General features: G+C 36.3%; 1 protein-coding gene across 12 annotated transcripts in view; it reads left to right on the top strand.

The window, feature by feature from the left end:
- CHD9 (chromodomain helicase DNA binding protein 9) overlaps positions 1–14,063 on the top strand; it is a 233,048-nt gene that overhangs the window by 182,683 nt on the left and 36,302 nt on the right. For all 12 annotated transcript variants that reach the window (XM_042920638.1, XM_042920644.1, XM_042920637.1 and 9 more), the window contains 5 exons: positions 2,636–2,832; positions 3,302–3,501; positions 8,134–8,293; positions 8,732–8,821; positions 13,495–13,598. In XM_042920638.1, the coding sequence (XP_042776572.1) occupies positions 2,636–2,832; positions 3,302–3,501; positions 8,134–8,293; positions 8,732–8,821; positions 13,495–13,598 (751 nt within the window). The remainder of the gene's footprint in view (positions 1–2,635; positions 2,833–3,301; positions 3,502–8,133; positions 8,294–8,731; positions 8,822–13,494; positions 13,599–14,063) is intronic.

Here is a 14,063-nt window from a genome sequence, read left to right on the forward strand (position 1 = left end):
GAGGATTAGTGCATGCATTACTGTCTAATTCAATAAGTAAAAATAATCATGTAGATCCCTATGTACTAGTGATATAGAAAGAGCTCCAACACAGTTAAATTTAAAATATGAGGGAGATACAGAACACTGCCTATAGTGTGATATTTGTGAGTTTTCAAAAGTCTCTGTTGGGGATCCAGAGACACTTGTATGCATTTATGCATTCATCCAACTATGAGTCAAGTGCCATTCTCACATTAGGGACAGTGTGCCCAAGACAAAGCAACCACTGCTTTTACACAACTTATGAATTCTGGTAGGTGAGACAGAAGTAAACAAGTGCATAAGATAGTTTCAGAGAGGGAAGAAAATGAAACAGATGGCAGAGAATGCTGGGAGGTGTAGAGACAGCATTAAGCGACGTGGTCAAGGGAGGTCACTCTCAGTTGTGCTGAGATTGAATGACCAGAAAGAGCCAATAATGTAAAGACATGAGGAAAATCTTTCAAGGTACAGGGAATGGCAGTAAGCCATTGGTGGAAATAAGCTCTGGTATTCCAGAAATAGAAATGACATGGTAGTGTAGACAGTGAGGAGGTGATAGGCAAGGTCAGAGACCATAGATATGGGTCACATTATAGGGCCTTGTATATTACCTTGGGGAGTTAAGCACTTTATAAGTAAACTTTTATAAGCACTTACTCATTTAATACTTGTACAGTTACATTTTCTTATTTATGCTTTGAAAAAGACATTTAAAGGTTTTCTGAAGATGAGGTACAAAGAAGGCAGACTAGCATTATTTACTATCTATTAAAACATAATGTATTATAAACATGATTAAAACAGCATGCTACTGAGAAAAAGATATAAAGAATAAGAACAAAATAACAGAAAAAGATCAAATTATAAGTTTTAATAAAGAAATATTAGAGAAAAAGGCATTATATAATAATCATGACTAGAATATTGAGTTAGCGTTGGGGGGAACTTTATAATGATATACTCTATACCAAGTAAACTCCAATTTGCAATAAAAAAATTTTTTTTAATTCTTCGAAAGTATGAAAAAATGGAAAAACTAGATTTCTGTTTTATCAAATACTTGGTGGGAAAACATTCTAAATTAGAAAGAAATCACAAAGGAAATGTTTGGCATATGCAAATACATAAGACTACTTAAGTACTTTTTCCATTAAGTACTCCAGAGTACTTAATGGAAAATAAAAGGGCAGTTAGACTGGTGAGACTTATTTATAGCAGAAATTTATATCAAAGTCAATATTGTTATTACACGAAAGCTCATATAAGGTGATCAAAAATACATCAAACCTCAAAAGATTGTGGGCAGAAGACTTGAAAATTTACTCAAAAAATACAGTTAGGGTTTTTTGGGGTTTTTTTTGTCTTTAAAGAAGCTGGGGTGGGGCAAAAGGACAACTCTTTCTTACTGAAAAAAGGCTGATTAACAAATATAGAAGGAATAAGAGAAGAGTTCTACCATGTATTGCCCACAGTAATAATTGTAGCAGACAAGACCCATTGATGAATTCTAAAATTAGTGGGCAAAATTGAAGGAGAAACAGACTTTTTACATGTTCTCAAAGAATATCTTCCTAACTTGGAAATATTTCATTGAAGGTAAAAAACATGTCAACTTAAGTTGTTTTGAATGAGTTAAACTGAATTAAACACGGTGAGGTTCATACACTTAATTACCTTGCTTTTTGTGTATTAATATAACTCTTTTGGAAAGGACTAAAACATGTTTTTGGGTCTATAAAATATTTAAATCCTTTGACCAGTATTGGTATTTCTAGATATTTCCCTTTTTTGGATTTATCTTTAGGATAAACTTAGATTACAAATATTTATTTTAATGGGGCACCTGGGTGTCTCAGTCGGTTAAGCATCCGACTTCGGCTCAGGTCATGGTCTCATGGTCTATGAGTTTGAGCCCCGTGTCGGGCTCTGTGCTGACAGCTCGGAGCCTGGAGCCTGCTTCAGATTCTATGTCTCCCTGTCTCTCTGCCCCTCTCCCATTCATGCTCTGCCTCTCTCTGGCTCAAAACTAGGTAAACATTAAAAAAAATTTTTTTAACAAATATTTACTTTAGCATTATGTATTTTAAAAATTGAAAACGAAGGCTCTTGGGGGGCTCAACCTGTTAAGCATCCAACTCTTGATCTCAGCCCAGGTCTTGATCTTAGGATTGTGAGTTCAAGCCCCTCTTTGGGTTCCACGCTGGGTGTGAAACCTACTTAAAAATAAGGCGAAAAAAAATTGAAAACAATCTAAACTATGAATTAGGTAAAGAAAACTAAGATGCATAAATATAGTTTAAAAATATATTATGGTTATTATATAAAGCATAACACAATAACTCTCATATTAATGATAAGACCAAATACCAAATTCTTTTCATCCTATGACTGTGATGTCACAATATTATATGTGTATGGTAATAAGCATTTTAAAGGAATATAAAAATTTTTAAGTTGATCTGGTAGGTTGATGAAATTGTTAGTAATTTCTTTTTCTGACTTTTTGTAATTATTTTATTGTTTGTACAATTTGAAAGGTGAAGATATAAAACACTGTTATAAACAAAATAGTAAAAGGACCTTTAAGTAATAGCTGTTAACAATTTTACAGAACAGCTTGGTTATTGACACTCCAAGAATTAGGAAGCAAACAAGACCCTTTAGTGCCACAAAAGATGAGTTGGCGGAATTATCTGAAGCCGAAAGTGAAGGGGATGAAAAGCCCAAACTCCGGAGACCCTGTGATCGTTCCAATGGCTATGGAAGAACTGAATGCTTTAGAGTAGAGAAAAATCTTCTAGTTTATGGGTAAAAAAAATTTTTTAATGTTTCTTGTTAATAGTCTATATAAAGTTACAGAAAACGTACACTGTATTCTAGTGTATTTTTTCATCTTGTTAGAATCAATAAAAATCTATTTTAAGTAGATTTAAAATACCCTACATTTATATGCTTAACATATATTTAATAGCAGAATGATGGAGTATCCTTAAGTTTTAAATTATAAATGTATCACTGAAGTCAAATTCCTTGTTTTTCTGAGATTTGCATATTCAATAATATAAAATGGATAATCTTGTTATCCATTACTGAATAAGACACATTTGAAATCACTATACCATGGTTCTGCATTTTACACTCAGGGAAAAAAACTTTATTAGGTAAATCCTATTCATGACAAATGTGTTTTTTGTAGTTTTCAAGCCTTTTATCCATGAGTTCTGTTTTTCTCTAGAACTTGACTAAATATTAATGTAAGTTTACCTTTTTTAACCAGATGGGGCCGATGGAGAGAGATTCTGTCTCATGGCCGTTTTAAAAGGCAGCTGAATGAGCATGATGTAGAAATAATTTGCCGAGCCCTCTTAGCTTATTGCCTTGTTCACTACCGAGGAGATGAGAAAATTAAAGGCTTCATATGGGATCTCATTACTCCAACTGAAGATGGGCAGACACGAGAGCTACAAAATCATCTGGGTAAGAACATTCTTTCTTATTACATTTGTGTTTAGTTATATAGGTGGCACCATAGTACCCTGTAAAGTGTTGAAGCACTGTACAGTTAACACTAATGAATCAGTTCAAGTTCCAACTTAGAAAATACCAGTGTTACCAGTTTGGTTGGGTTTCACATACAGGTTTACGTGCAGTTTGGTTATTGATCCAACATAAATCCGTTTGCAGGTTGTTGTCTCAGCAGTCTTCCCTCATCCGTGTTCATATAGATCTATCTCATTTTTAAAACTCCTTTTTAGTAGTTCATAGTGTTGCTATTCCATAGTTTATTTAGCATCTGCTTTTAATGATGGGCACTTAGGCCATTTCTCACTGTAGAGAATTAAAAAACAAGTTTCAGTGAAGATCCTTCTGCGTTTATCCTTGTTCATGTGAATAAACCTTTCACTAAAATAAATACCATGAATTGGAATTGTCGAAGGATAGCTTATGTACATCCTTAGTACCTAAAATGTGGTCTATGGGTTAATAGCGTCAGCATCTCCTGAGAGCTTCCTAGAAGTACAAAATCTTGGGCCTCAGACTTACTGAATCAGAAACTGAATTTTAACAAGTTCCTTAGCAATTAGTATGTATATTAAAGTTGAGAAACACTGATGTATACATTTTAAGTTTTCATAAATACTTTAATTTGCCATCAGATATGACTATACCAGTTTACAACTGTAAATTGTATATATAAGGTATATATAAGTCCCTTTTTCTCCACATCCTTTCTAATAGAACATTCTTTTCTGCATAAAGTAATTCTTTCATAGCATAAAGTAATTGATTTTTCTGTAAAGATAAAAAAGATTACTACGCCCTGAAAGTTGTGTTACAATTTTGTTCTATTTAATCAACACATACCTGTTATAGTGTCTACTGTGTGCTTCTCATGCAAGGTAGTGGGAAGATAAGAAGAAACAAGATCCCTGAGCTCATCATGAACTTTGCATTCCGGCCAGGTAGATAGACATAATAAGAAAGGAGATAAATAATTACAGAATGTGATAAGTACTGTGAGGTAAATAAAATAACTTCTGAAATGGAGAAAACAGAAAGCACCTATTTTAGATTAGGGTGATCACTGGAGGCTGTCTTAGTTGTAGGCAATTAAATCAGTAACGTGCAGAACTGACTTCAGGTAAGGATGGAAGATGGACACAAATATAATCTCACTCTTCCTTGAAACCCCACTTACATGTCAGTGAAGAGAAAAAAAAAAATTAAGGCATTACACTTGATAAATTCCACAGACAAAAGTCCTAGTTTCTTCAACAAAGTGGGGGCAGGCAGGTAAAGAGGCTATCCAAAACCCGTGGCTCTCAGCCAGACATGATTCTGTGCCCAGTCCTGCCACCATTTAGGATTGTCACTGCTTTGAGCATGTCACTAGCATCTAGTAGGTAGAGGGCACGGGGATATAGACAGCCCTGCACAATAAAGAACTATGCAGTTCAAAATACCAACAGTGCCGAGATTGAAAACCCTGCTGTAACCTAAAAGATTTAAGAGTCCTTAACTGCTTGCATTGTGGGGGTCTTATTTCATTCCTGGTTGAAACAAACAGCCCAGGGGATTTTTTAAAATTATCTTTTTTAGATAATAGTAAATTTGAATATCAAGTATTAAGGAAGTATTATTTGCCTTTCTTGGGGCTGATAATGGTTATTTTTTTAAAGGAGGCTTTGTCTTTTATATATCGCTAAAAGAGCCCCACATCGAGGGTAGAGATTACTTAAGTAAATAAACTTTAAAAGGGGGGTGGGTATCTGACTGGCCTAGTCAGAGGTGAGTACAGCTCTTGATCTTGGGATTGTGAGTTTTAGCCCCACGTTGGTGGTAGAGATGACTTAAATAAATAAATTTTAAAAATTAATAAATAAAAGATAGTCATATTTGTTCATGAAATGATTGGTGTCTTAGATTTACTTCAAAATAATATAGAAGAAAAAAAATAATAACATAGAAGGTTGGGGAGTGAACAGGGTATAGATGAAACAAAATTGACCATGAGCTGATAATTATTAAAGTTGGATGACAGGACATTGTGATCCTTCATATTTCTCCATCTGTTTTTGACTATGCTTAATTCCATAATTAAAAAGTAAATAGGCATAAACCCTCAAAAGAAGAGAGAGAATGGGAGAGGAAATAGCAACACAGTTTTGGAACCTGGAAGCAAATAGGTGAGTGGTGACTAACTCAACCAACCAGAGAGAGTTGAATCTTAGGTCAGCAGTAGGAAAAGGCAACGACCGACTGGTTTGCTGCACAGATTACCCAAAAGTTTCAGCTTGTGACATATCAGGAACCTCTGAAAGTAGGTGTAAAGGACAGAGGTTTTGACTACAAGTGGTTTAAACAGAGTTCAGATTGCTAAATATCCTCTTCAGTTCTGTGTCATCAGGATGAAAAATGACTTAAAGTTTGTTCTCTAGGGAGAGTGAAGTGGAGGGTCTCTGGGTTGCATTGGTAGTTGAGGTATGGAGCTCCTAAATGGGGACCGAATGAATGTATGTATATTGAACAATGTCATACTCAAGGAAGAAAACTAAAGAATTTTCTTTGCGGAGTCTGATCAGGGCAAAACCTAACAATATGAAGGATAACAGCAGATTGCCCTTCAGTGAGTCCCGTCAGACCATCTGTGTCAACTTTTTGGTCTGTCTCAAATATGAGCAAACAACCAAGGATACCAGACACCCGAGGAAAGTTTCCAACATGAGAGGTAGAGACGAGAAACAGACCATCTAAATGAACTCGGAGGAAATAAGGACTATGCAAGGAAAAGAACTTTTTTAAACCAGCATTAATATCTTTAAAGATACTTCAAATATACTGTGATTTTGGAGGAAGAATAAGGTGCTGTAGAAATAGTCAAGCACAACAGATCTCGTGTAAATTATAAATTAGCATGTAGCAGAAGTGAAAAAGTAAATAGGATTATGTGATGAAATCTGAAGCAGTTTTGTTAAAGAGAAGTTTATATGGAATATCTACATGTTTTATTAGGAAAACTTAAGTATGTATGTTTTTAATTATGCACTGGTTTCCAAATCAGAGTGAGGAGGACTCTGGAATATAGAACAGTATTAACATAGAACAGAATAGCAATTTAAGGTGGAGGGCATTAATTAGTACCAACAAGAGATACTACACAGTAATAAAATGACTGATCCATAAAAGGAGATATAACAAGTATGAACTTTATACACCAAACAAAACGGTCTCAAAATATAAAGGCAAAATTGCCAATATTGTCAGAAGAAATGGACAGGCCACAGCATGCTTCTGTTTACCGTTGTGGTAAGATTCCTGGCTGGTAGAGGACAGCAAGGAAAAGAGATACGAGATAGAAATTGAAAGGAATCAAAACTGTTTTTTTAGTAATTGTTAAAAATTGTAAGTGAAACAACTCAAGCATCATTGAGTTTAATAGGTAGGTGGTGGTATGCAGTGATACTCATACAGTAGATTTTTAACAGCAGTTAAAATGGATAAATTACAGCCTTGTGAGTCGGCAAGTATTAACTCTCAAAAAAATACCAAAGTAATCAATAATTTGCAGAATTGCATGTGAAATACAATGTCTGTAAACTTAAATATTTCTCCGACCTATGAATACAAAGAGGCATGGAATGAAAAGACAAATTCAGGGTAGTGATTATCTCTGGGAAGGAAGGAGTGAATTGAACTTCAACTATGCGTATTCATTTCCTTTAATAAAATACTGACCAAATATGGAATATGCTAAGGTTAAGAGTAGGAATATATTTTCTGTAGTTTTGAAATATTTCAGGGGCGCCTGGCTGGCTCATTCAGTAGAGCATGTGACTCTTGATCTTGGGGTTGTAAGTTTGAGCCCTCCGTTTGGTGTAGAGATTACTTTAAAATAGTAAAAGAAAAAGAAATATTTCACAACAAAAGTATCACATAAAATGAATATAGCTCTCTTAAACAGGAATCCACAATGACTAAACCTAATGCAGTTTTGAAAATCAAGAGGCCAAAGCTTATTTTGTAACTAAAGAAACTAAAAGCAAAGCAGAGGTACAGGTTTTAGCTTTTGGTTTTTACATTTGGAAAACAAATAATGTGTTTTAGAACAAAATGGAAATTACAGTGATTAATTTCAGATACAGAATTATTGGGTGTTTGTGGGGAACTGTTAATATGTGTGTATAATCATCATGTTAACTTACCTTGTGATTGGGTCAGTATTGTTACCATTAATATATATTTTTTTAAACATTTTTTTTTTTTTTTTTTTTGAGAGACAGAGAGAGACAAAGCTTGAGCAGGGGAGGGGCAGAGAGAGAAGGAAACATAGAATCTGAAGCAGGCTCCAGGCTCTGAGCTGTCAGCACAGAGCCCGACGCGGGGCTCGAACCCACAAACCATGAAATCATGACCTGAGCCGAAGTCGGAGGCTTAACCAACTGAGACGCCCAGGCGCCCCATGTTACCATTAATATTTTAAAGATCTCTATACAGCCTGCACAGACCTCTGAAAGTCTCCAGAAATTTCTTGTGTTGAAAAAAATGTGCCAAATTGCAAATCTTTCTACAGATTATCCCTGATATCACGTGTCCTTCTCATTTTAACAGGCCTGTCAGCCCCAGTACCCAGGGGTCGAAAAGGGAAGAAAGTAAAGACTCAAACAAGCTCATTTGATATACAGAAAGCAGAATGGCTTCGAAAATATAATCCTGAGCAGCTACTTCAAGATGAAGGATACAAAAAACATATAAAACATCACTGTAATAAGTAGGTAGTAGGGTATTTTTAACACAACTCTTTAGAAGTTTATATTTCTGAATTTATTAAAAATCTTAAAACATGCTGATTTTGAGTACAGAGACAGTGTGGTCTAGGACCAATCCTAATCTTAATCTTACAGGGTATCCTTCAGCAAATCATGGTATATACCTCTTGTGTCACTGTTTTCATCAACAGAGAGAGAAATAAAACTGGCCTCCAAATGATCTCATTATATCTTACTTGGATATTAAATAATGATGATTGTGAAGATTTTGGAGAAACCTATTTTATATATATGGTAGTAATGAGATTTATTTAATCAGAAGTAATTACTTAATTACAAAAATTCTGTGTACAAATTCTTTTCCAATTTTAACCTCATGGATGAATTTTCTTTAATGATTAATATCTTTGTGTCTTTTGATTTCCTTTCCCTCATTTTAGGGTTTTGCTTCGTGTAAGAATGCTGTATTATCTAAAGCAAGAAGTCATTGGAAATGAGTGTCAGAAAGTATTTGATGGAGTTGATGCAAGGTAAATTAATTAAATAACCTGTTGATATTTTCAGTAATATACTGAAAATAGCAAAAATTCTATGACCAGAAAACTGTCTATCAAAGTGGCTGCTTACTCAGTGAAGTTCACAAGAAGAAAATTCTACCAAATTTACAGAATTCACCCTTGCCAGTTTGTTGCCTTTCCTCTGTTAGTCTCAATCTGGCTCTGTCACTAATAGCAGTATCAGTCATCATCATCATCATCATCACCATCATCACCATCATCATCTGGCTCTGTCACAACAACAGCAGCAGCCGCAAGCTTCCTGCCACCAAATCTAAAACTGAACCTTCCCTGTGTTCATTCTTTCTTTTTCCCTCCTAACCCAGTGGAAGAATGGTGACTGACTTTTATCCACATATGATCTGTCCGACACCCTGGTCTCTTTGTTCCTTATTCTACTTCTCTCTTCTTCCTGAAATGCTGTCTTCTTTAATTTTTTTGTAATACTGTCTTCTGTAGGCATTCATGCAACTATACCCACCCGGTTGTCCTTTTTCCTCAGCGCTCTGTCCCTCACCCACAATGCTGCAGCCACACTGGTGTTTCTGTTCCTCCAGCACGTCAGGCTCACTCTGTGCTGTGCCTCCTGGTACACTCTTACACCTCAGCTTTCCCAGAACTGTCTCTTCAGGTCATTCAGGCCTCCATTCAGCGTCTACCTCCTCAGATAGGCCTTCCCTGGCCTCCCTAGCTAAAGCAAGCCTAGCAGTCACTCGCTACTACGTAACCTTACTTTATCTCATTCATAATGCCTATGAAATGCTTATTAGAATCATGTTTATTTGTCTGTCTTTCTCTTCCCACTACAGTTTAAGCTGCTTGAAGGTTAAACATGCTATCTGTCGTATTGATCATTTTTTCACAGCCCCTAGAATCTGGGACATAATAACACCCAATACATATTTGTTGACCAAGTGACCCCTCTTTTCCCTTGGCCTCCACTTGTGGAGAAACTGTGATCTGTGAATTATCCCTACATTTCCTCTTTCATTAATCTCCCCCTGGCCCCCAACTTCTCATTTGGATTTTAACATATTTGTATCTCCCTCAGCATAGATCCAGGCACACACACACACACACACACGCACGCACGCACACACACACACACAGTGCTTTTGGACCTGTGTCTCCTCACGCTACTGTATTATCACTCTCCTTGATTTCTGTGTTGGTGTCTCCTTTTTCTGCTCTCCCATTTCCTACGCACTCCCCCACAGCTCAGCTTCCACCCCCTCTCTTCTGCCTGCCCACTTGTCCACTAGTAAGCTTGCTGCTGAACACACGGATGTACCCTACTGCTTATCTGACTTCACCTTTGTTGGCCACTGCCTCCTTAAAATGTGTCTGTAGCAGCATTCACCTGGATGTGTTCTTTCTAGCTTCTTTCTGCTTATTGTTCTGCAGGCTCCTCTTCACCCCTCTTAAATGCCTTCTCATAGGCCCTCTTGTTGTCACCTCCTTTTCTTGGATGCTGTCTCTCTTCTGTGGTGTCAGGTGTTTTTTAAATTTTTTTTTAAGTTTTATTTATTTAAGTAATCTGTATGTCCCATGTGGGGCTCGAACTCACGACCCCAAGATCAAGAGTTGCCCACTCTTGCAACTGCCCCATCAGGTGCCCCATCAGTTTTTGTTTTTATACTGAGGGTCTTCCAGATCTATCTCCAGTTCACATCTCTCTCCTGAACTTCAGGTCCACAGTTCTCACAGGTGCCATGATTACCAACGCCTCCAGGCTTTTGCACTCTTGCTGGAACATTCCCTTTCCCCCTTTCCTCCATTCTCCGGGCTCTTCCTGCTCAGCTGGCATCACCTCAGCCTCCAGGTCAGGCACGTACCCAGAGGACCCTGTCACACCATTCACCATGCAGTAGTGCAGGTACCTCTTCATGAGGGCAGGAAGTGTCTGCCTTATTATTGCTATTATTGGCACTTAATGAGTGCTGTTTAAATATATTTTGAATGAGTGATCTGGCCTGGGGAAGTTAAAGACAGTTTTATGCAAGAGACAGCATGTGAACTGAATCTTTAAAAACAGAAATCAACAACAGGAGCACATGCACCTCATTATGGTCCTTTCCCTAGCAGTTAACAAACACTTAACATCCATTTGTCCCTTAAAATCAAACACAGGGTAGGTATATGCTCTTTACAAGTAGGAAATCTTTCTACCTCGGATGCTTGTCACAGTGTTCTGAGCTTAGAGTGCCACCTGATGGTTGGTGAGGGGAACTACCTGACCCTCTTAAATTCTTTCCTCCTGCCTTCATCTTTTGGTTCTCACACTTTTTAGTCCTGGTCAGGAAATGAATCAAAAATAAATATCTTCTGTAACTGTATTTTTCCTCATCGTTTTTTCAACTTTGACCAAATCACGGGAAAATCATTCTTTCTCTATTTTTCTTCATTAAGCTAGAAAATACTGTGATTGCAGCCCTTCTGGGTTTTTTTAAAGAAGATTAGAGGTAATAATGTTACTTAAGTGCAGATAATTTCCTTTAAGAATCTAGAGAAAGGTCTACATCCTTTTCTCCATATTCCTTGGGTTAAAACTTTTTTCTGCTGGCAAAAGATTTATGAAAAATAAAAAGTAATTTCCTATCCACTTTTCATGGTTTTTAAAAAATGTTTTTGAGAGAGAGAGCCAGAGCATGAGGTGGGAGGGGCAAAAAGAGAGGGGGATAGAGGATCCAAAGTGGGCTCTGTGCTGACAGCAGATAGCCTAACGCAGGGCTCAAACTCACAAACTGTGAGATCATGTTCTGAACCAAAGTCAGACACTTAGTGACTGAACCACCCAAGCACCACAGAAAATGGCAAGTTTTTGATTCATAATTTGATTAAAACATTCAAAGTGCTATTTGTATGCTATATATAATTATCATGCCTAAAAAATGACAATATAATAAAGGACTAAAAACTATAATAAATCCGTTCCGTGAATGCTGTGGTAATATAGCTGTTTTCAGGAATATGAAACAACTACTAAAGAGCATTTTTAATTTTGCAAACATAATTTCCTTTGCTTATCATGTGAAATTACTACTCTCCCAGAAACCTTTTATAAGTAATACATACAACACCACTAAAAAGGAAAATCTGCCATACATGGAAGGACTAAAATGTTTACTTATTTACCATAGTGATTCAAGCCATTGTCTCCCTTAGCCTAACATACAACTTATGTCTGACAGGAATTAGCAAATAAATGTCATTAATTTTCACACACAAGCATCATTCTTGTATTTTATTCAACAAAGAAGATGGAGATTGGATAGGATAAATTATTTCAGGAAATCAAATAATTCTAGTTGAGAATTTCTCTGTTTGACGTTCGTCATTTATCAGTTTTCAAAGAATCAGAGATACGATAAAACGTAATGAAAATGAAGTAGAATTTCATCTTGTCTCGGCACCAAAATTTCATAAGTTAATTAACAAAGACCTATATGGATATATTTGAAAAAGTGAGGAGTTTCCTACTTACAAATAATTTGTGTAGCCCAAGGTCATTTGTAAGTTGGTTGTCTTTGGAAACTCAAAATAACTTTTCATATAGAAATAAATTGATAGGGGCTTCTGAGTGGTTCAGTTGGTTAAGTGTCCAACTCTTGATTTTGGCTCAGGTCATGATCTCACAGTTTGTGAGATCAAGCCCTGTGTCAGGCTGTGTACTGACAGCATTGAGCCTGCTTGGGATTCTCTCTCTGCCCCTCTCCTGCTTTCTCTCTCTCTCTCCCAAAATAGATAAATAAACTTAAAAAAAAAAAAAAGAAAGAAACTGATAAATGGTCAATATGTTCCCGGGCTAGTTCACAAGAACCCAATATTTAACCACTAATATAGTGGAAATAAAGGACAATGGCCATGAAAACAAAAGGCTTCTAAGTCTTATGAGTAAATAAAACATGAAAATGGGGGCACCTGGATGACTCAGTTGGTTAAGCATCTGACTCTTAATTTAGTCTCAGGTCATGATCTTGCAGTTCTTGGGTTTGAGCCCCACATCGGGCTCTGAACTGACAGCATGGAGCCTGCTTGGGATTCTCCCTCTCTCTTTCCTTTTGCCCCTCCTCTGTCTCTCTTTCAAAATAAATAAATAAATAAATACTTAAAAAAGAAAAAAAAAACAACTTTCCATTTTCCTTTACTTGTAAGCAATGCTTAATTTTTCAGTGGGATTTTCTTACCAATAGCAGTCCAGAAGAGATATGACTTGTTTTGCAGCCCAAAGCAATTAATTTGCCCTTCTAGGGCCTCAGTCTGCTGGTGTACAAAATGAAATACTTGAGCCAGCTGATTTTTGTCAGGCTGTTTGCTGACATAAGATTCTACTTTCCCATAAAACATTTTGTTTGTATCTAAAGGAAATCAGTGGAAAGAATATGCTTCGTTAAGAGTAAAGTAAACCTGTTGAAACATTTCTTCTGTTGAGTTTAGGAATATTAATTCATTTTATGCTAACTATGTTGTGCGATTTTGTAATTTTTATCGGTGGCAATTATGGAAAACAAAAAGATCAATGAAATGAAATCTTAACATCTTTTCCTAAAAACCATAATGCTGTTTACAAACTAGGTAAAGTTTTGCCTCCTCTTTAACTTGTTTGTAATCATTCATAGTGCCATATCGTGATTTCTTTTTTAAAGTGACATTGATGTTTGGGTCCCAGAACCAGACCACTCAGAAGTTCCTGCTGAATGGTGGGATTTTGATGCTGATAAGTCCCTTCTTATTGGAGTTTTTAAACATGGTAAGTGAGAAGTAAGGTAGGTAGAGTCGTCTTCTGTGTATAATATAATTCAGCTAGTTCTCAGTTTGATTTCCACCTACAGCTTTATTCCAGAAACACTCATATTATTATCAATATCAGGTACAGCATACACCACCAAATTATGTCTGTCAGTCACTACACTTCTTCATGAAAGGGTGGCAGAAGTCTCACATAACTTCCCCTCAGGAAGAGTTCTTAGGTCAAGTGTGTTCTGTGTGATCAGTTTTCCTCTTTTCACTTTAACTGATAAATTTAATCTAAAGTTTTAAATATACACATGCCAGATCATGTAATTTGTGATAATTTCTGGAAAACATGCTTAATGTATATCATTTTAATATATGGTCCATTTAGTCCAGGAACATTATCTACCATAAATGTGTGGAATGCTTATATTTATACATCTTTTTTCTTTTTATCCTTTTTACTTTCACAATTGGTGAT

This window comes from Panthera leo, chromosome E2 (genome assembly GCF_018350215.1).
Source record: "Panthera leo isolate Ple1 chromosome E2, P.leo_Ple1_pat1.1, whole genome shotgun sequence".
Taxonomy (NCBI): Eukaryota; Metazoa; Chordata; class Mammalia; order Carnivora; family Felidae; genus Panthera; species Panthera leo.